Source organism: Condylura cristata, unplaced genomic scaffold (genome assembly GCF_000260355.1).
Source record: "Condylura cristata isolate star-nosed mole 26May11 unplaced genomic scaffold, ConCri1.0 scaffold00006, whole genome shotgun sequence".
NCBI lineage: Eukaryota > Metazoa > Chordata > Mammalia > Eulipotyphla > Talpidae > Condylura > Condylura cristata.
This window is the reverse complement of record NW_004567107.1, coordinates 6,336,066-6,358,901: the sequence shown is the minus strand read 5'-3', so window position 1 is coordinate 6,358,901 and position 22,836 is coordinate 6,336,066. Positions and strand designations below refer to the sequence as shown.

Here is a 22,836-nt window from a genome sequence, read left to right as displayed (position 1 = left end):
AGGCCTTGGGTCTAACTGAATGTGGGGTGGGGTGGGACAAAGGGGCCGATCTCAAACACGTCAATGCAGCAGGGCCTGGGAAACAGTGCCCATTCTGGGGGCAAAGTTACCGAGGCAGTCTGCCACAGGACCTGCATCTTGGAAAACAAGAGGGCTGTGTGTGGGCAAGTGTGTGTGCTCACAAGCGGAGAGCGGGCCGGGTGGAGGTGTCAGCCAGCAGACAAGAGTAGCGCTGAGTGAAGGCCTGCGTGTGCACAAGCAGGTCACACGGGCCAGCCCGAGCTCAGGGCGGGATGCGAAGGGCTGTGAGTTCGGAGCGGTCAGCTAGTGGTCGATGTCTGCAAAGCTATGCTGTTGCTCTGTGAGCCTGTGACCTTCACACCTTTGTTTTTATAATAGCAAGATCCTTTTAATTAAGTTTATTTATTTTTTTAAATACAGAATTCCCAAACAGAAAAGAACAAAGTTAGATTTCCTGTTGGTTAGGGTCGGGGGTTAGGATCACTTACACGCGTGTGTGTGCACACACACGTCTCCTAGGTCCCCGAGAACACACGGTTCTACAGGACACCCTTTGAAAAGCACCGTGGTAGGGGACAGAGGCTTAGGAAGTGCTTCTTGGGGCAGTGCACCGACTTTTTCAGGAAAGTATCACAATCTCTAGGTTTCTGGAGCCAGAGTGACGGAGCACAAAATGATACAGCAGGTCTGACAGTAAGAAAAGGCGGCTTGCTGGACTGTCAGTCGTGAAATCCTGGGGCCTACGTCTGCCCTGCACCCCAAGGCTTGGGCTTGGCCTCACTCACAGAGAGGTGCAATCATTACTTCCTGACTGACTGACCTGAGACAGCTGGAGGGTGCATGCACACGGCTCCTCTCCTCGCTCCCAGGGGCTGCTGGGTGATGTCCTTCCCCTTCAGAGCCGCTCACAGCCCTGGCTCAGGGCGCAGCTAGGCTGTGTGAGTGTCAGGGAAACCTGAAACCTGTTTTCAGGTCTTTGCTTAACCTTTCCAGACCAGCGTCCCTCTACGCAACATGTGATTGCCTTTCATTTCTTACAGACGTGGAGAAATTACAAAATGTTACTTTTCACATCATCCTGAGTTCTTGGGAAGAAAAAGGCTGGAACAATGACATCTTTATTGGGTGACAAGCTAGAGTAGGGGATTAGGAAGATGTTTATCCAAAGGTGGAGGGAGTCTGGCAGCCGTGGGGCAAGGGTCTCAGAACAGCAGATGGTTTTCTCCCCAGCTCCTCTGGCCGCCATCTTGCAGCGTCCAGGCCTCACTGAGGTGACAGAAACAGCGGGGTGGGGTTGGGCCTGGTTTTACCCCTCATTCTCTTTGAGAACCACTGATAACTTTTCCCAGGCAACTAAGTTCTCCCTTCTCACCAAGTGGGAAGCTCAGGAGTTGAAAGGAGACAATGGAGCCGGCCCCTTTAGGGACTCTGGGTTCTTTAGGTCCCTGTGAGTACTGTCTTGAAAATGTGAGCAATATTATAAAGACTTGCTGGCCTTTACATTGCTTACTGCTCCTTTTGAGAACGTCATTGCTCATAACACTCATGCTCCAATTTAGTGGACACTGGGATAAGAGAATAACAAATGTAGAGGCTTAGATTGTTCTCCAAATTACCAATTCAGAACCTACTGGTGACTGTATTTTAAATAAGCTTTGCAAGCAATGCAGACAAGCGCCAGACTTTGAGAAGCGCTGAGAGCCTTCTCCAGGCAACTAACGACCCTTACCTAGTTTAAACTGTTCCTCCCAGGAAGGAATTTCAGTGTGATCTGTGCCCTTTCTGCCCCTTGATGAGACTGAAGTCCTAAAATGACTACTCTAAATGCCATACTGAATGAATTAACTGCAAAAATGCAATATGCCAGCGTATACAACCAGACCCTCTCCTCTGATCATTTAGCAGAGGCGTGCCGAGCTGGCAGTGATCTCTTCTGCAGGACCAGGCAGGAGTTTAATTACGAGCCGGTGGGTCATGCAGCTGCCAATAATCTGGAGGGTGTTGACACTTCTGGCATGATGGATATCTAAATCTAGCCTTCAGCTGCCACGGGAAATCCCCCAGCGCCCCTGGATCTGGTGAGGAAGGAGGCAGGCAGCTCTGGGTCTGACTGGCCAAGTTCCCCACTCGGGGAGAGGAAGAGAGCACACAGTGAAAAGGGGCTCTGGTGAGTGCAAGTTCCCAGCAGGATTCTGCGGCCCCCCCCCCTTGGGGCTACTAGGTCAGGAGCTGTACTGGGGTTCTCTGCTATCATCAAGGTTGAAGGCGATTGGGGCCCATGTCAGGCTCTAGGCACCGTATTACAATCCTTCCCGATTAAAAGAAATTTCTGGTAATGAATTAAACAGACCCAAGGAAAAAAGGACATGGTGGCAATATATTCTCTTGGCACCCAGCACACAGAACGGAAGGGGGGAAGAGAGAAAGGAGACATAAATAAAAGGGACTACTCACTGGGGCTTTTTTCTTCAGCAAGGTCACAGGCACAGAGCAGGTCAGAATCGATGGAGACGGGTTTCTGCTTAATCCAAAACTTAGTGCTGGCTTTCTGATTCGTTACGGGGTCTATCTCCACCTTGTCTCCGGAGATACCTGTAAGCCGATAGGAGGAGGAAAATGAAGTCGGAAGAAGTGGAAGGTGGAAGTGATATCGGTGTCATCATTTGACCTTTTTTGTAAACTTAAACTGGAGGAACATAAACTCTTTCTGAAGGCTTTGGGGGGTGCGAGGGGCTTCTTAAGACAGAAGGAGAAGATCCCAAATGGCATGTAGAGATCACACAGTCTGCTTTCCTGGGAGGGTGAGTGCGGGTGGCCCTGCCAAAATGACACAAAAAGACACTAAGGAACATGCTTTTCTGTTGCAACACAGATGGAATATAGAATTCACTGATTGTTGCCCTCATATTACCTTTATAATGGAATGAATAAACTAGAAGATTAAGGTTGATTACATTTTTTTTTCATCAATGATCATGTTTTTGTTTTTTTTTCTTAAGAAACGTGGGTGAGCTAAGCCAGTAATATTACCCATACCGAAAAGTCACCAAGGAAGAGGTTCTGATCTGGAAAAGTCTTATACACAAAACCACCCAGAAAAAAAAAAAAACTCTTTCCACTTCTGGCACTAAATAATTACCCAAGCTATATTTAAAGAAAGTCACAGGAGGATCAAAGGGTCCTTTACATAAAACCTTCCAAGTTCAAGGCTGTGGAGGTCACTGCTTCTCCGCTGAGGGAGGAGGAACACCAGGCATGTGCTTTATGCAACAAAGACTTTAGAACAGGAACCTGCAGTGGTAAATGCTGGCCCAGCAGGGTGCTCTTTCAGAGCTGTGAAAACATAAGGCACAGTGCAGCGCCTGCAGCAAAGGTGTTAGGAGAACAAAGGTATGGGGGTGGGGTGGGGGTGGGGGGTGACAGTGTGCTGGGGTAACTGGCCCATTCCAGCACGGTCTCTGGTTACCCCCTCAGCCTCTCTCTCTCTCTCTCTCTCACACACACACACACACACACACACACACACACACACACACGTCTAGGCGAGGTCCTCATTTTTTTCTTCTTTTGCTGAAAATTGAAGAATCTGTTCATGAAGTGAGACAAAAACCTTCAACATACCTTCCAGAGTGGGCCCCAGATGGAATCTTAAAAGTAATGAATTTTTAGGCCATCATTTAAAAGGTCAAGATCAATGTGGAAGGGGGAAAAGAAGGGCAAAATGAAGCAGAGATATAAGAAAAAACTAAAACAGTCAAATGTACATCCTGCAACAGAGAAGATAATCAGTTACTAGTGTATTTCATCCTATGGGTCACTCTCAGCAAATTTTCAATATAAGGTATGAGAAAGCTCAGTAGATCAATGCTCAGTTAAAAATCCAAACCAATATATATCCATACACACACACACACACACACACACACACACACACCACCACCACCACCACAGTGTGAGAGCACATTTAAAATTCCTATACAAACATGAACAAGATTCCAGATTCCAGGGAAGGGGCTGGCCTGCCACATACTGTTCATCTCTACTTTATTTCTGAAGATGGATTCTCCACAGCAGATGGGCAGAGGCCAGTCTGCAGCCTTCAGCGGGGGCCACGCGGTGGCTTGGCCCGGTCAGCACTGTGTGGTCTTTGGAAAAGACGAACAATTGGTATTTTTTTATTAATCGACTGCGGGAATTTGTCATTAGACATATTTCAGGGACACCGTATTTCAATTAGGCAGAATGTCGTCAGTGCAATTGACTCTGGACTCTCAGGTCTGGATGATTTCAGGAGGGTGAGGATGTATCAGGAGACGATTTTATTACATTTCACTTCAAATAGATTACGACTACCCAGTTACACTCTTCCCTCCAATCTGGTCATTAATTGTTAAAGACCTGGACATTTCTACAGTGCCCTGAGAGGGAAGACATAGAAGCCAGTGCTTCCTGCCCTCCCTCACTTCTGCTTCTTACTTTGACATTTACAAGAGCCAAAACAAGCAGCGCCAAATAAATGTGCATATCTTATGTGGAATAAACCCTGCCCCATATTCCTTTCTCAGAAAGAGAGGGGGGAAAGATCATCTCTGCTAAGGCACAGTTTTAACATTTTGTTAGCCGTAGACAGTCAATACTGTTAATGTACCTTGTTAATTTGATAGGATTTGTCAGGTAACTCCACTGGAAAATTATATAAAACTGTTCCAGATGAAAAGATGATAGTGACATGAATTAAAGTGATAGAACAATAGTGGAATATAAACCAGAAATGACACCCGAAGTGGCTGTTGATTTATTGCCGTTCTGAGTTTGGTTCTGGGCTCCCATGTATATTAGTGCTACAAATCTGGGTCCATTTAGCAGAGGGACGCTCATACATACATCACCAGCTCCTGCTCCAAGCCAAGGTCACTCCCCATTGCATCAATCTTTTCAACAGAGCCTACTTCACAAAGCAGGACTTTTGTAGCCATCTCAGATGTAACAGACTCTCGTCCTCTTTCATCTTTCTTTTATCATGTAAAGTACACTTTAACTTCTATTATTTTTATCTGCAAATTGTTACTGTATAGTTCATCCATTATGGGCCGTATCTCGGCATCGATTGCCTAAGCTCTGCTAGGCCATGAGAACACTTGCCCAATAACGCCCTTTCCTGGGTCACCGCGCAGTCAGTGCTCACAGAGGGAACCCCGAGTCTGGGCCCTCGGGGTGATGATGTGGGAGATGAATGCGTTAGGGTCAAGACAGACAGGCAGGTGGAACAGCACCTAAACTGGCGTGTTCCAAAAAGTTGTGTGTAAATCAGATTTTTTGCCCCCTGAATCAAATCACATTTTCCCAGTGACTTCTAGTTCCAGAGACACTTTATCTTCATTTTGAATTGATCTGTAATTGGCAGGGGTCCTAACACTTTAGTTTTAAGTTTCTCTGCCCTGCAGGCTTTCAGTCAGGTAGTTAATGATCTGTAAAACACTCGCCTGCCTAGAGGAGTCACTATTTAAGGGAACCTGTAGGGGAATCTTTCCTGATGGGAAAAATTCTTTTGTACATTAAATAATCTCACCCTGATTGAGAGGTGTGAGAGTCTCAGCCACACAGGACACTACAGCTCGTGCAGCCCAAGCAACTGCCCTCCTCTTCCAGCCCAGGGGTCCCGGTGCCACCCAGGGTCAGAGTGCACTTCCCAGCACTCCCAGGCCCCCTGCTGGAGACAGTCCATAGACTCCAGACTGGAAGCAAGCAGAGATCTCTTCTGTCCCCGCTTGGGAGTCCAAAGTCTTTGCTCAGATTGAAAGGAGGAGGCAGCGCTGGAGGGGAGACCAGGTCAGAAGATGGTGCCACAGTCCAGGCTGGGGGCAGAGAAGAGTAAACCGAGGCCCTGCTCACAGACAGGGTGTGAGACGGCAAAGCATGTTAGAGGGAAGTACCAGGACCAGGCAGATGAGGGCCACGTGGGGAAGCGGAGAGGGAGCAGCTTGTCGAGGGAGGTCAGGCAGGTGGCCCCTCTCTCAGTGAGAGAGTCAGCGGCGCATGGCTGCTTCTCTGGTATAAGGTGAGTGGACAGGGCAGGGGGCCAGGTCAGCACTGTGACCCCGGGATGGTAGAGCGCAGAGAAGAGGTGCACAGGCTCCCCAAAGGTCCTCTTCCTCAACACCAAAAACCCAGCAAAAGAGACCAGGGGAAACACCGGGACATTCTGCAGTTCTTGCTCTGCAAGTTCAGCACCGACAATCACCCACCACGGCTTTCTCCTTAGGTCTTACACTATGCTGCTAATTACAGACACCAAGTGAAGAGGCCTACAGCAGTAACAATGCTGCTAACAATAACTGGCACCAGCTGTGTGCCAGCATAGTCAGAAGCTCTCCCAGCACTGATTCAAGTCTCACTGCAACCCTCCACAACCAGTTACTATGTATATCCCCACTGTAGACGGAAGGAACCCACAGACAAATTAGGAAACTTGTCCCCCATCACAGGTTAAGAAGTTGCAACATTGTAATTTGAAGAAAGAAAGTCTGGTTCTAGAATCTGCTCTCCTGGGGGGGGGGGCCTGTCTGAGGCTGGAGCTCTTTAGTCCGCAAAGCCATTTTCACCTCAGCCCTGGTTCCAGGGGCGACTCTTTGTTCTGCTCTGCAGGGCCTCATTCAACTGTGCCAAAGATGCCAGGACCAACAAACTACCCAGCCAGTTAGTCTCCTCTCCCAACTTTCACCAAGGAACAAGTAAGTGTTCAAATGTGCCAATAAATGCAAATTTCTTTGTCCACCCACAGCAAACTGGAGCGTGAAATCCAATCAATATTCTTCTTGGCTTTTATTTCCTTCATGCAAATGTTTGTGTAGAATCACTGAAGGGAAAGACAGACCCTATTGTCACCTATGCATTATTTTTAAATAACTCGAATGATAAACACAAGTCCAAGAAAACAGAGGAAGCTGGCTTTTGTTAAATTTACATTTCTTCGGCCCTCCCTGGTGGCGCAGCGGGTTGAAGCCCAGCACTGAGAAACTAAAGCCGCTTCCACATGAGTTCGATTCCTGCCTGCCCCGGAGGTGACCCGCATGGCGTGGCAGACCTCTCCTGACCCGCCCGCTGCTCCCCTCAGCAGTGTACTTCGTCAATCTGCCTGTTCTGCTCCCCACTCTGTCTCTGGTGAATCCTCTTGCCCTCCGCATCTCTGGCCTGTACCCCAGTTCTGTACGAATAAATAAATAAATCTTTTAAAAAAAAAATTTACATTTCTTCAACTGAAAATGGCCAAAAGCAGAGGAGTGCTTAATCCAACCATGGTGGAATACAACACAACCATGAACAGTTGTCCGTAGGAAAAGGTCTGCCTTGGAAAGTCTGGGGACACGAGAAATATTTCTGTGACATTCTGTGGTCACTTCTGATTTAGTGGAATGACATCTTTCCCTTTTATTTTTTCTATGTAAAAATTGCACCAAAATTACAAACTTTTAAAAGCTGTCTTTTTTTTTTGACATCAGAATTCAGCTTGCTTTCCAACTCTTAAAATGGGAGGTAATGCCGAATTCTGTAATTGGTCATCAGGAAAGTGACAGAATGCCGAAGACCACGCCTACTACCTAGCAGTCCTCAAGCACACAAGGGGCTGAGCTGTTGAAAGAGCCCTGGTGAGCTGTGTCCTACCCACTGGTGTCTCCCCTCGGGGTGCCTGGCAGGTTCCACCCTAGCAGCGATGGCAGCTGTCGAAGCAGAGAGCATGGGGGCCGGCCCGCAGTGGCCAGGGTCAGCGCCCTCCCCCAGAAACAAGGGAGGCCATTTGTCTCCTTTCCCAGCTCTCCTCCCCTGCCCACTTACCCATAGCCATCCGTCATGACCTTTTCATGCTCCCACTTCTGACAGCTTCCAGATACAGTGAGTCAAACTTCACTGGGAGCAAACTATCACACCGACTGTCAAAGGCAGAAAACACTGCCTGATTGCTGTCCTACATCAACACCAGCATATAAATCCTTCCTTAACAAGACAGCTCGAAATAAACAAAAACGCAACTCTAATGTATAGCCCACTCTCCAGGGAAAGGATTTGTCCAAGGCTCTGGCGTCATCACAAAGAGACCCTTGTCTGTTTTAACGAAGCCAGGAGATTTCCATACAAGGAAATTAGCTCTGTATATCATCTTCTGTTAGCACAGGCGGAGCCGCTCCTTGGGCAGCCCTGTGCTGGCTTACTGAATACGTAGCACACCCCTACCAGGGGGCAGCCGTCACCCGTTTCTTATTTATACTTTAAGGCAGCAGAGCAGGGCGGTTAGGGAGGGACTCTAGAGTCAGAGTATGAGTTCAAGTCTCAGCTTTCCTACTTCCTGTGTGACTTTGGGCAACTTGCTCTAAAAGGGTGATGACAGCAGCGTCTGCCTCATCGACATGCGAGGACAAAGTGACCGAAGATTGTTTACTGCAGAATGAGTGGCCCACGAGTGTAACAGCCGCAGTCAGCACTGGGTGAGGGGTGTGACACAGACCCAGTGAGGAGGCCGAGGACTGGGGGGGCCTGGGGGAGCCAGGAGAGGACTGTGAAGGAGGCGGGCCACTGAACCTAATCTCAGCGTGAGGGGAATTCTCTGCACCCGGTCTTGGCAGCACCAGAATCCAGATGACCCTTTAGCTGGGGAGATCAAGGTCCTCACCCCCATGTATCCTAACACTCGTCTCCCATCATCGAGTGCCACCAGGAATACTTCTTTCTGACACCCTGGAAGCTCAACTCAGCATCAGGAAGAAGGCTGGAGTTGTGGGATGTCCGCGCTAAGGAACACCCTCTCCCCAAGTTGCTGGGTCACAATTTGGAAACACGGATGTGTGGCAAGTTCCCATGAGTGTTATCTTGGCAAAAGGACTTCTCCCTCACAAAGCCTGAACTCCATTCCTCTGTTGTGTAACACGGTAACGGATATGCCAGCTCCTGGGGAGTCATGAAGGTGGCCTGGAACAGCAGACGAAAAACTTAGTGGAGTGCCTGGCACAGCACGAGGCTCAGTGAGTTGTCACTGCACTTACTACAAAAGGTGAAGCTCAACAGTGAAAGATGCACTTGTGCGGGCCACATCAGGGCAGAGAGCTGGCTGAGGTCAGGTAAATCTGACCCGCAGGCCACGTCAGGGCAGAGAGCTGGCTGAGGTCAGGTTAGTCTGACCCGCAGGCCACGTCAGGGCAGAGAGCTGGCTGAGGTCAGGTTAGTCTGACCCGCAGGCCACGTCAGGGCAGAGAGCTGGCCGAGGTCAGGTAAGTCTGACCCGATGGAGCTGTCCTCAACCCAACAGCTGTTTCCTGCTCTCCATGGGGAGCACAACCTCCCCTGAGACGCCCCGGGGGCGCCCCACTAGGAGGCTAAAACACGACTCTGGCAAAAATGAGGGCATCTGCCATCCCTTGCTATGTGTATTTCCTGAGTTATTGTTTATTTGCTCAGGCATCATGAGCTGTGTGGTTCATTCATCAATTTCCTACAACTTGGAATTGAAGACTACCAAAACCTTCACTGTTGTTAAATCCGGGAGTAGCTTTTTATATGACTCTACAATCCTCTTGTCTTCAGGTACCTGGAGCCCACGAAGCCTGCAGAAGCCCCCGGGGAGTGCCACTGAACAACTCTTCGCCAGAGTGGATTTTGCTGAATCTCCACGGCCAATCGATAGCAGCCACAGAGCAGTCAGGGAAGCCTTTGAAACTTGTCTGAATTTACACACAGGATCAGACACATGGGCAGTTTGGGCTTAATGAGACCTCAGAGATCATCTAGTCTGGGGCTTCATTCTCCATATGAAGAAATTGAGGCTCAGGGCAGGGATATGACTTGTCTAATGACAGGACTGTGACCATAATTCAGCTTCCCACACTCCCAAGGCATCGGCAGGCCAGTTCTCTTGTCTCGCTATGCATTATGCTTATATCGCCGGCCGAAATCATGCCTCCAACAATACGTTAGGGCCCCCAAGGAGATGACAAATTCATACTGTGGATCACAACTAAAACTAGACACGCCAGAGCCTTACTTCCGTGGGGTCACATGGGGCAGGGGCCCAGAATCACTGGCTCCGTTCGAGGGGTTAACACCAGGGCACCTCAGCTAAAGGCTGCCAGTCCCCATGTGTGGTCTGTTAGGGACTCAGTGGCAAAGAGGGTGTGCCCAGCTAGACCACTAACGTTGGGGTATACACTAAGGCGTGGCCTACACGTGGATGAGGCCCCACGTGTGCTCAGCACAAGGCTGAATGAAAGAGATCTGGGCCACACCTGTCACAGCCATCCTTGATGCTGGCGAGGTGCCCTCCACAGAGAGGACAGTTGCAAAGATTCGGTACTGGGGCACGTAGGTCCCCAAAGCAAATATTCACCAGGTAAAGAGACACCTCAGATGAGCTCACCAAGTCAGCTGGGAAGCAGGACTGCCATTTCCTGAAAGATTTCCTGGTGTCAGCTGCAGAGTGGGGGAAGCGTTGGATTTCCCCTGCGCTCAGACCCCGTCCATTGCCGGCGTATGCGCAAAGGACGAGGACGTGATGAAAAGGAAGCAGAATCTGATGAACCCATACACCACATTCCAGTTCCATTAGGTTGGTGGTGCTCAGCTTTTCCCAATTACAATTCTTCTTTGGGCATCTGAGGAACCTGACAACTGTCATCAACAGCCCCGGGATTACTCAACAGGAATTTTCAAAAGGGGTGGATTCAAGAGCAGAAAATCATAGTTAAAAAAAAAAAGTCCCCAAGATCATTGATACTCCCTGTCAGGGGATTTTCCCTCAACCCCATCACTGCATGAAGCACTGTGGTGGTAAAGGAATCTCGTGGAGGCAGTTTTGGTAATATTTGTCCTGGCTTAGCACACGCTTGTTAGTATTCATTAAACTTTAAGTTTTGGTCCAGAAATGTGGTTACAAATGAGACAGAACAATCATTTAATACTAGACTTGCGTTCCTCAAATCACCCAGGGACTGTAGCGTCCCCTCACGCTCACCTTAGTTTCTCGCAATACCTTAGCACTCAGTAAGAACATGGAACAGAAATCTGTGAGACAGTCTACTTCCCAAGAACACGCAGTTCCAGACAATGCACTTCCTAGAACTATATTCTGCAGATGCCTTTTAGAAAACAAGAGGGGCAAACACTTCAGTCAGACAGCCACAGAGAACTACTTTTAGGGAGCCCCAGGAGTAAGCAAGTCCAGGCTACAGCTGTTTGCTGCCTCAGTCTTGTGTGTGTGTGTGTGTGTTTTCTTAAGATTTATTTGTTTATGCACACAGAACTGGGGTACAGGCCAGAGGCTCAGGGGCAGCAAGAGGCTTCACCAGAGACAGAGTGGGGAGCAGAACAGGCAGATGGACAAAGTATACAGCTGAGGGGAGCAGCGGGCGGGTGGGGAGTGGTCTGCCCAACCATGTGGGTCACCTCCGGGGCAGGCGGGGATCGAACTCATGCTCAAGTGGCTTTAGCTTCTCAGTGCTGTGCTTTAACCCTCTGCGCCACCAGGGAGGGCCTCTCAGTCTCGTATTTTAATGTGCTTCTTAAGAATGCACATTGTGTATTAAGAAATAACGCAGTAGTACAATCTTCCTTGAGTGCTGGCTTGTAGGTATCGACCAGGAGGTTAAAGAATAACCACACCAGGACAGGTGAACCAGGAAAGACAACGGATGGCAAAATTGCTGCCTCTCATCAGGCTCGGGCTCAGGGCAGACATTTTTAATCAATCACAGAGTTTCTTTATGTTGCCCTCGGATGCAGCTCGACATGCTGCCTCAGCATAAAGCTCTGGGTGGCCATTACAAACCTGATTGGAGTCGTTTTATGAGATGAAACCTCTTTGCCTTCTCTAACATACGTGGTATTCTACTTGATCGTTTTGATAGATGACTGTTACGATCACAAGTGTTATGATTATCCATATGGATTGTTTTATGAAGAGATAATGGAAGCAACGATGAAGCCTTTCAGTAGAGGTTATTTTATAATATAGTCTTTATCTGTAAATCCTCTACAGAATCTGCATCTCTTCTACGGAATTATGTTAGGTTATATTTGCAGTGAACGACACAGATGGAATGCATGCATATTATGTATGAAGTGACTTACTTCTTCAGTGACATGGGACAGTCTATCTCGACAAATTACAAGGTGGAGGGATCAAGTTAGCACCAGTGGCACACCTGCCAAAGCGTTCTCAGTTTGAGACCCTGTGTCAGATGAGCGCCAGGAAAGTCCTTTGAATACGGTGTGTGTTGGGGGTGGAGGTGGAGGGCGTATTCCCTAAACCCTGCAATTCAGGGGAGATTCTGAGCCAGCGGGTCTGGGCAGCAACTCTGATGCACCGTCAGGGTCAGAACCACTGCTTTAAGGTACTGTGAAAGTGACAGACACTCTAATGATGCCTCAGCCCTCTCTGCCTTGCTTTTTCCATAGGCTGTGCCAGGAGGTCGCCTCATGGCTGGTGAATCATAATTCAGCTTTTGCTAGTCGGTAAAATAAACATGGACAGTACCCTGGGATTCCTAGGTGAGGGCTGGCACCCACTATCTCAGGGACCCTTTTAGCTTTGATTTTTCTCAAGCCTACTTCACCCCGCCAGCCCTGGCATACTTGGGTAGCTCTGGGTGTGACTGCCTGATCTAGGCTCACACGCACAGGGCCAGGCATCGGGAGATCAGGTGACGGAAAATAAGGCTCAGTGTGGGTGACCTGAGCTCAAGCAAGGCCTGTACTTACCAGCAGCCGTACTTTATGGTCTACAGAGACAAAGGGAGTAGACCAAACATGTCTGAGAAGCACAAGAATGGCTAGGTACCACCGCTTTGTGTGGGAAGCTTTCCAAGCTGGCAGAGCAGGGATGGCAGATGGATTTCAACTTAAGATTCAACGTCGCTTCTGGGGTTACTTATCGGGCTGCGCTGGAAAGGATTCTGTGGTCAAGTCTGGGCATACAGGCTGACGAACCCCACGAATGGAGGATGAAACGGCAGCACATACACCACAGACACTGGTCTCCAGATTCTGGGGTAGGGAGCAAAGTGAAGAGGTGCAGGATTTGTGGAGAAGGCCAACCAGAAATAATCAGTTCCTTGTGAAGGCAAATTATTAAGGACTGAGGCACCTGTGGCATGATGGATTGGGTTTGGCATGTGAGATCAGGTTTCGGTCCAGTTCTGCTATGGGGACTGGCTATTCGACTGTATATCCTGATGGCTGGGGTGGGGGGCCGAGAGTTATCTCTTCCTAAATAATAGCTCTGTGCCAATAAGCACTGAGTGCTTTACATACATCTTATGATTTCATTAACTCCTCCAAGCCTCAGTTTTCTCAGTCATGAAATGGGACTAACAACATCAATGTAGTAGGTGGATTCAATAAGTTTTTTAACAGGGGTGAAAGTTCACCGTTCGCCTTTCATTATCACAGAGTGACAAAGTACTGGAGCAGTGATGATCTGCATGCAAGGCGTGAGTTAGGAATGTGCCACAGAACTCACCCTGAGACAGCGTTAGAGCCCAACTTCATCACACACTAGACTTTTCCCTCTACCCCAGGGTCCCCACATGAAACTGGAGCTACTATCAGGGCTAGCTACTAACAGGGCTGTGATGACGCAAGCAAGAGAGTATGCCGCGGAGTGGTAGCGTGTGGTCAGAGCTTGAGCACTGGCTGCCGCGAAAACATCACTGCTCTTGTTAATGTCACTTCAAAAGGACAGGTCTGAAACCAGGCCCGTGGTTTCATCGATGGAGTCTAAAAAAGCGTCTTGATCACAGCAGTCTGTGGAAGATGGGTTTCAGTTTGGGCCACCTATCAGAGTTCGGCTCTCCAGCCCCTGACTGTCTCAGAGACAACGGCAGATGGCAGAACCGAGCACTGGCCGCCGTGACGCCTTCCGCTGGCGAGAGCCGCGCTGGGGGAGGCGCCTCTGGGCGCGCCTGACTACCACTGTCTGAGTGGGCGGGAGGATTTGTGGAATCAGCAGGGCTCTGGGTAAATGCCACCCACAGACACTTCCCGCTTAGGAGAACTTGCCACAGGGGGTGAGTGAAATCTCGGCCCTGACTGACATAGGATGGACGTGCGGAGGAGATCATCCATCAGTGTCAGGAAAGATCTCAAGCACCTGGCTAGTCAGCTGAACTAAAATAAATTATTTACTGATCTCGGAATCCAGCTGCTCCGCGAATGCCATAAAGGGTGTGCTCACTGCCCTACCCACTGTGGGCAACTGTTTCAGAGTTTCTGGATGGCTCTGTGCAGTTTTTGTTAGTGTTTGCGAAAGGGTGTGGCTGCTTTGCAAGGAGGGGTAGAGGGTGTTAAGTGACAACGTGAACTCCTCTACATGGACCAGGAAGGGAGCTACGTACTCACTGCGTGACTTGGCACCCCTGGGTGCAGCTTATCCGACGTCACACAATTCTGCACAACTAGTTAATAAGGTTTCTGCTTATAATGCTAAAGACCGACTTAGATTCATAACAGGAATGAATGTTCTCACAACATCCAACTGTTTGAGAAGTGCCTCAGAGCTGGGGCTCTCCACCAGAGGGCATCACGTCTGCCACTGGCAGCATCCAGAGGTAACTGGGACCCTCCAGATACCTCCCTTCTGAGGAACACTGCTCTGGGGAGAGACACCTTCATCACTGTCACCATACATTTCTATCTGACAAATCTCCACTGTGGAGACAAGTGAAACTTTGTCAATAGAGCCAGTATCTCATCTGAGTGATCTGGTTACTCTCAAGATGGTAGACTAGAGGGAAAACAGGCAAAATAAATGACCAAGATGACGTAAGTTACCACTGAGGGTGCCGCTCCTATGGGCCAGACACAGAGACAACTGTGAAAGGTAAACTTTATAATTCCCATGTATACATGAAAAAAAAAAAAAAAAAACAACAAACAGGTGAGAGGGAAGGGACTTGTCCCAGGTGACACTGCAGGCAGGTAAGTGCCAAGGGTGGGACTTGAACCCAGTCCTGCCCGCACAGCCTCTGTCCACAGACTCCTTTGGGAGCTTCTTCTCCTGAAGGAATATGCAGGTCAGAGTCTGGCGATCCCTCGTGGTCTCTTTCTGAGGCGTTGCTTTTCCTCTTGAGGATTTTCTGATGGTGCTCACCTGGGGAAATCCCTACCTCCTGCCCTGGGCCCTCTGGTTTAATGACATTGGGCTACTGAATTGGGCTTCTTAAAACTAGACTCTGATAGGGCAGACCATCGGTTACCGGAAGTGCTGCAGGCCGACAAACCGGATGTCCAAGCAACACTCTTATTTTAGCAACTGTTCACTAAAAATATAGAGAGTGCACACGACTACGAGGATCTGTAACTTGACTTTTAAACAAAGTGTAAATAGTCCATGTAATCTGCAGCCAGGTCAAGAAACAGAACCTGACCAGGATCCCAGACTACCCACCAGTCAGTAAGCAGCACCCCCCACCACCCCCGACCCCGGGATCACCACCACCACGCCTCCTTACATGGTCACTACTTTCCTGTGTTTCTGAATATCTTATAAGTGTAGTCGTTTTGTAATGACTGGGTAAATATAACCCCCTTCTTTTTGTGACTGACTTCTTTATGAGCAGCCTGATTACTTTCATTTCTTTGAGAGATACCATGGAAAGCATCCCCAGGGAGAACACTGAAGAACTTTAAGGCTCAACATTAAATAGGTGACCTACTTAGTGTGTTAGAGTCACCAGCACACCAGCAGCTGGCGCTCAGTGACCCCTTGCCATGTGCCAGATGCCTTCCTAAGTATTTCGCGTGTGCTGCGATGCTTCACCCATGGAACAGGAGCTATTATCTCACTATACAATACAAAAAAAGTAGGCTCTGTCCATGGTGCTGCATCTGACAAATGCGTGACTGAGTCCAGGCCACTAGTCCTGAGTCTGTATCTCAGGCTTCCTTAACAGTTTCCAGTTTCAGGGCCACCAGGCCCTGGGCTACGTGCTCCCCACGGCAACCACAAGGGGCTATTTCCATTAAGCCAGAACATGGTCTCGTGCTGACTTGTGGAGCCATGATTTAAATCCCTGTGAGTGCCACACCTAACTCTTACTTTCTGCTCTATCAGCATATTTCAAGCTCCCAGTGATATCTGAAGAGATTTTTGAGGCTTATTACAAATTAGCCAGGCTAATGCTAACTTTGGAAAACTGAGTCAAAGACAAGGCATTCGTGGAGCTTAAGAATTAGAATTGAAACTGTCTCCTCTATATACGTGTGAAACAAACGAGGGCAGGCAAGGGGCAGCATCAGAGACCCCTGGCAGAAGTCAAAGGCAGAATCAGGGTGTCTACTGTTGCCTTGACTGAGTTAGCCTGGCTCCGAGCTGCTCCTCCTTCTCCCCTCGACTCTCTCTCACTGGAGTTGGCCAGACCAGGGTTCTGCTCCTGATACCAGCATCCCCCTGCGGTGTGAGCTTGGATGTGAGACTTCACCTCTCTGCACCTCAATTACCTGTCTGTAAGATGGGGACAGTAAAGGGCCCCCCCCAGTGGTGCAATGGGTTAAAAAGCAGCACTAGGAAGCTGGCTGAAGCTATTTCAGCATGAGTTCAATCCCCAGCCAGGGAGCTGACCTACATGGCACAGCAGACCTCTCCTGACCAACCTGCTGCTCCCCTCAGCAGTATACTTCATCAGTCTGCCTGTTCTATTCCCTACTCTATCTCTGGTGAATCCTCTCACTGCCCCACACCTCAGGCCTGTACCCCAGTTCTATATGCATAAATAAATACATCTTTATAAATAAACACTCACTCAGGGCCTAATACACAGCACACACCAAGAAATGACAGCCATTACGAAAGGAGGAAGTATTTCTATCATGTTGGCCACTATGACACTTTTTCTACTCCTGATAGGATTAAGTAAAAACAGATATCGAGCACTTAATTGGAACGAATGAACCCCAACCATTAGTAGAAAGTTCCAGATTACCTGGTGAGGATCCAAATATAACTTATGAGTCATTAAAAAGCTTCCTGAAGAAAGGCATGAGTGAATAGGCAACGAATTCACTGATTAGGAAAAAGTAAGCGGCAGTATTACAGAGCAATTCTAAGGAGAGCATGAGGGAATTACAGACAAAAAGAATTATGGAACTTCACAGAAGTCAATCAGTTTGAAAACAGTCTCACGTTCGGTCTATTTCCAATCTTCTGCTTCATAAAAAAGAAGACAAGACAGAGCACTCAGGTGGGGAAAAGGAGGTACTCTACATTTCATCGTTTAAACCTTTTCTCTGAAAACAAATCACCGTGAGTCGTTCGGCTCACCCGGAAGTCGTGTGTTGTTTCCTCCCCAGTTCCCTGCCGACTGCGGCCACAAACGGTTCAGGTCGTTGCCCACTCATGCACTTACCTAACTGCACGTCGGTTGTGAAGCGCAGTCTGTGGATCATGCTGACTTTGAATGACTTGTAGTGGTGGCTGCTGAGCATATCTTGGACTGTAGCTATGTCGATCTGTGAGTCCTCCTCAAAAACCCCGTCTGCCCTTGAACCTGGGGAGGAAAACGCAGCTTAGCACATAAAGATACATGAGGCTTGGCAAATGGTGTCTGCTTAAAATGCTTTGGGATAAATTAAAATAATATGGGCTGTTTAATTTGGAGAAGAAAAGGCTGAGTGATGACTTAATAATGCCATTCCAGTAAACAGCGTGGTAACATATTAATCATTCAACAATTAATCCCACAAATACCGCTTATCCTATGGCAGGCCTTTGGCTGGACATCGTGGGTACAGAAGGACAGAAGAACAATGCCTGCCAGCAGCTCAGGCTCTATGGGAGCAAGTCAGGCTCACAGAAGTGTGGGTGGTCACTTACCTGGTTTCTATTTCCAGTAGTGACTTTCCTGACCATAAAATGAAGCCATATTCTTGAAGAATCTCTGTCCTCAAGATTCCACTGGCTCACGCTGGTGTCCCCCTGTCACCAGGCTATAGTCAACCAGGACTCTGTCCACCCTTCGAAAGCTTTGGCCACTCACCCAAATGCTGAGTGGGAGCTCTGTGCAAGCCGAGGACTCTGAAATGCTAGACTGGACAGAAAGCACTCATGCTCAGACGCTCCCTGGCTTCCCCGGACCTCCTGAGTGAGGCACACTTTTTCATCTTTCTTAATGTGGCTGAAATAGAATTTCTCTATTTTACTTGGCACTTCTCACACACACCTTCTTCTCAGCTGCTCCCCAAGTCCTCAGACTGCAGTCACTTGTGGATTTTCTACTTTCGGGACTTACTCAGAACAAGGCTGGGGGTAATCCCTTTTCCCATACGCTGACCTGTTAACCCCCAACCCAGCGAATGCCAAGGCAGACCCTGGAGCTAGCTGCCCTGGGCTCTGCCTCTAGTTTACTGTGTGATCTTGGTGAGTGACTGTCTCTCTGAACCCGAGTTTTCGTCATCTACAGGATGGTAAAAGGTAGTGAAAGACTCTGACACAACACGCTTAGTGAAGAGCAACATGGCCGCTTTCATCCTGTCCCAGAGCACCAGCCAGCCCTGTGCTAGAACCCAGTGCTTGCTCTGGCCTCCTCTGGAAGCTTTGGGAGGCTCAGGGAAGTTTCTTACTTATCTCTTTCTCTCTTCTTCTGCAGACAGCGCAGCACACTGGCTTGCTCTAAATGCGTTAACAGCAGCTACTCTATACATGTGCTACTACATCTCAGGCCTGATGCCAAGTCCTTTACGCCTGCATTTAAGGCTATGACAACCAGCAGGCCTTTAAAGTTTCCATTACATACCTGGGGGCTCTGAGGCTTTGGAAGACCAAGTCACATGCCCAAGGTCACACTAAGCAAGCTAAATTATCCCCTCCCACCTCCCAGGGTTTGAAATGCAGTCTTCTGACAGGGTAGCTGCCGGGGACACTCACCAGTGGGGAGGACCCAAGTGGCACAGGCCACCTAGGCAGGGGACTGTGTGGAATGCCTGGAAATGAATACAGGGAACCCCGAGAGAATCCCTGAGAAGGTATGTGTGAGAAGTGACAAGTAAAACTCAAGGAGTGGAGGAGTGGAAAACTTTCGATTTAGGTACCAAACTGGAAAACTCTGTTACAGAACAGGTAGCCCGTCACTTATCCCCTTTTCCTACCCTAGCCTTGCTTTCCACAGCAGGCTTTTAAGTCAACGTAGGTTCCTGAACTCCCTTACTAGGACCTCTGCATTCAACTCCACACACGCTGGTGGCAGCAGCCACAATGCTGCCTTTGTCCCAGTGCTGACGCAGCCTTGCCTCAGTGGGCCCCTCACTGAGCACCTGTGACCCAGCCCCAGCTGAGCTCAGATGCACTTCACTGTCGCTGCCCACGTCACCCTTGTCCTCACTGCACTTCCTCCCTGCCCCTCCCGTCAAGTGAGGCTCCAGGACAACGTCCCTGACCCTAGGCCGAGATGTAGTTCGTCTCCTGTCACCGCACCCTGCGTTCGCCTTCAGAATAACTACCACAGGCAGCACTGACCTGTTGCTGCTACCAGACTGTGCACAGCAAGAGGGCAGGCGGGGTGAGTCGCCGCTGTGGGCCAGGCTCTGCTAACGCTGCCACAGGAGAAAGCAAGAGCTGGACGGCAGCCGCTGCATGGAGAGCAGGTGCTATGCCCACAGGGAGGCGCGGCTCACAGAGGTGACAGCCGTCACAACATCTGTCTGCTCCCCAGGGCAGAGCGGAGCTGCGCTCAAGGCCTCGAGGGCCAGTGCGCGGCCCTGTTTCCTGTGCCCTGGACAGAGATGCCACCACCATGGCCACCGATGTCTCCTGGGCGCACACTGAGCAGCTGGCTAGAGTTAGAATTTCCAATAATCTTTCCTATTTATATACACATCTTACTGAAACAGGACTAGCAGAGTGTATGTGTTTCTATTTTAGAAGTATTTATATACATGAGAATTGTGGACAACTCTGGCAAAATATTAAAATCCTTTCAAGTTTTGAAAGTCACTTCAAGTCCTCTTTTCTGAGAAAATGTTATTGTAAGGTACAACGTAGGTCAAAAGCTTCTGTTTTCTTTACTAATTAGCATTTTCTAAATATTGCAGGTATTTGATTAGAGAGATAACACCTTATTATACTAAAATGCCAATTATTAGAAAAAAAGGGAAAGCCTCACACTTAAAAGAGTTTTACATTTTATGATGTTGGATTAAAACCAATTTAAAAATTACTATAACGTGACATATAATTTCTACTGAGCAATTTCAATGCCAGCTGCTAATAAAGCATCTTAGCTGTAAATGATAATTCAGATGCTTTTAGATAAAGTGGTGCATAAATATGGCTGGAAATTGATTTAGCTTCTTACAGAAGCTACTGAGGAATGACATATTTTGTTTAATACACCAGCTAATGTAGTCCTAAAAGCTCAAACAAGTGCCAGTTTTCACTCCTAAATTTGCTGTGGGAGATTAATGAAAACTTTATATTTTGCTGAAATGTTAATAATGGGCAGATGAGATGATAGGATTTTAGTAGAGGTCTTAAAGCTATGGAATAACCAGCGAGGCTTGTCAATTTCCTTATATTAATTTTGCTCAAGACTTATATAGCTGGAGCTGGCTCAACACACTAATGCTTTTGGCATTGACCTTCTCCTCTCTGACAGTTAAATTCATATCCCCCTTGAGGATTTAAGTCCTCGATACGTGGGTGAGTTCTAAGCCTTGCTCCAGCTGACATGGGGGGAGGGGGGTTGTGTGTCGCTCACCAGAAGGGCAACAGTGCCTGATGAAGCAGCGATGGAAGGAGCAGTGCCTCAGTCGCCTCCAGTCCCTACCGCTCACCCCAGCGGGCGGTCTGGTCTTGGAGGTCCAGGGCCTGCTCCCTGGGCAGGCTCAGGAACGCTTCTGCTCTGAGGGGCACGTCTGTGCATCCCTATCAGTCAACCACACAAGTTGCCACAGGCCGCTAAGCTAGACTGGAGGACGAGGTGAGGATAAGGAGCTTATGAACTCACCACAGAATGCAAAGAAAATAGGACAAGACAGAAACTGGCCAACAGATGGTGCATGCAATAGGCATTTGATCTAAAGATGAATGTCTGAAGCAGAGCATCATACCAAAAGCATTTTTTTTGATCAGGAAAGTTCTGCGTTTGCACATATGCCTTTAGTGTTTGTGTTCTTCTGGAAAGGGGAGAACCGATCACATATGGGAGATGCCTGTCATGTAGCATTTGCATATTAAAATTATTATTGCATTATTAATTTGACATTAAAATCCCACTTACATTAAGAGAAGACATCTTTTATCTACTCAAAGGAAAAGGTAGTCAGAACCAAAATGTCTTAAAAATAAACATACTTAAAAATGCCATTCCCCAAACTTAATTGAATTGAAATGTAACCTTTTGGTATTTTGTTCAATTAGCAATTAAAAAGGTCACAAGCAATTATATGAAACAAAAGCCATACTGTGTTCATCTACACGAATGCTGAACTGGGTCTCCTCATGAATGACAAGATAAATTGTAATGGTGCCTTCAAAGACTTCACAATGTATTTTGTCAAAGTCGGGAGTGTTAATGTCTCTATGTGCCACGGATTACCATAATGTATCGTGTCAAAACGCTAGAGCTGCAATAACTCAAAGATGTATTGTGATAGATCAAATTTTGGGGTGGGGCGTAACAGTGACTTGTGCATCAAAGCTCTACTGGACTGACGACAGGCTCTGTAGAGTGACAGAGAGCACGTTGACAGTGAGCAAAGGTTTGAGGGAAGAGCAGAGAATTCAAGAAAGGAAGGAATTTAGCTGCCTGAAGGAAGGAAGGAGGCAGAAGGAAGCAAGAATTGGGGCCTGGCTTTTTTTTTAATCATAAGACTTTTTTTTAAGAATTGGTAATTTAATTTTTTTAACGTTAAGTCACTTCTATATATCTATTTCACATTATTATTCATTTTTGTATCATGTTTGCTTTCTCCTCTCAGGTGGAACTTGTCTTAACTGCAGGACCAGGCCAGAAGCTGTCTTCCTACTCACCACGCCCTATTCCTGCCTGGGTAACTGTCACTAAATCAGTGGTTCCCTAACTGCGGTCCAGACCCACAGCGGGGCACCCTTGAGGGTCCTTATTGTCATTTGCAGAGTAACAGCGACAAAGCTGCCCTTTCCATGACTATTATCTTACAAATACACAAAAGTTAAAAAAAAGTTTATAAGTAAGAGTTTTGATTCTATATTGCAATTATCCTTAAAGAAAGGGTCATTTAAGTTTTGGTGTAGTTACGAAAATATCCAGTATTTTTTGAATAGGCTATGGAAGTAGCATAACTGGGGCCAAATTTTCTTCATTCGGTCAAAACAATGTATTACGACAGAATGAATGCAGAAGTAGAGATGAACATCCAGGTGTCTTCTATAAAACCAGACATTACAGAAATTTGTAAAAATATGAAACAGTACTCATTGATTCCAGATATTACACAGTAATTTATCTTCCTGATGGAACAATGTAAGTGCTCTTTAGAGAAAGCAAACTAAAATGAAAAAAAAAAAAAAGAAAAAAGTCATCTCTTCTCATTAAAATTTGAAAAAGTGTATTTTTTCATATCAATCTGATATTTAACATGGAATGCAATTATTGTTGCTTTTTAAATGGATTCATAAATATTTTAAAATTTCTTAGTTTTTATTCCTAATTGATATAACCCAGCCAACAAATGGGGTCCTTGATAATTTTTCAGGGTATAAAAGAAGCCCTAAAGATCAAAAAGTGTGAGAACCCTTACGGGCCCTTGTGCTGTTTTCATGTCTCTGGGTGTTCAGTCACTGGGGCACAAGTCAGTTACAAC

The 22,836-nt window shown here is 47.6% G+C and overlaps 1 protein-coding gene across 3 annotated transcripts in view; it reads right to left on the bottom strand.

The window, feature by feature from the left end:
• MAPKAP1 (mitogen-activated protein kinase associated protein 1) overlaps window positions 1-22,836 on the bottom strand; it is a 194,792-nt gene that overhangs the window by 19,784 nt on the left and 152,172 nt on the right. For all 3 annotated transcript variants that reach the window (XM_012721377.1, XM_004677328.2, XM_004677329.2), the window contains 2 exons: window positions 17,406-17,546; window positions 2,476-2,613 (listed from right to left, as the gene is read on the bottom strand). In XM_012721377.1, the coding sequence (XP_012576831.1) occupies window positions 2,476-2,613; window positions 17,406-17,546 (279 nt within the window). The remainder of the gene's footprint in view (window positions 1-2,475; window positions 2,614-17,405; window positions 17,547-22,836) is intronic.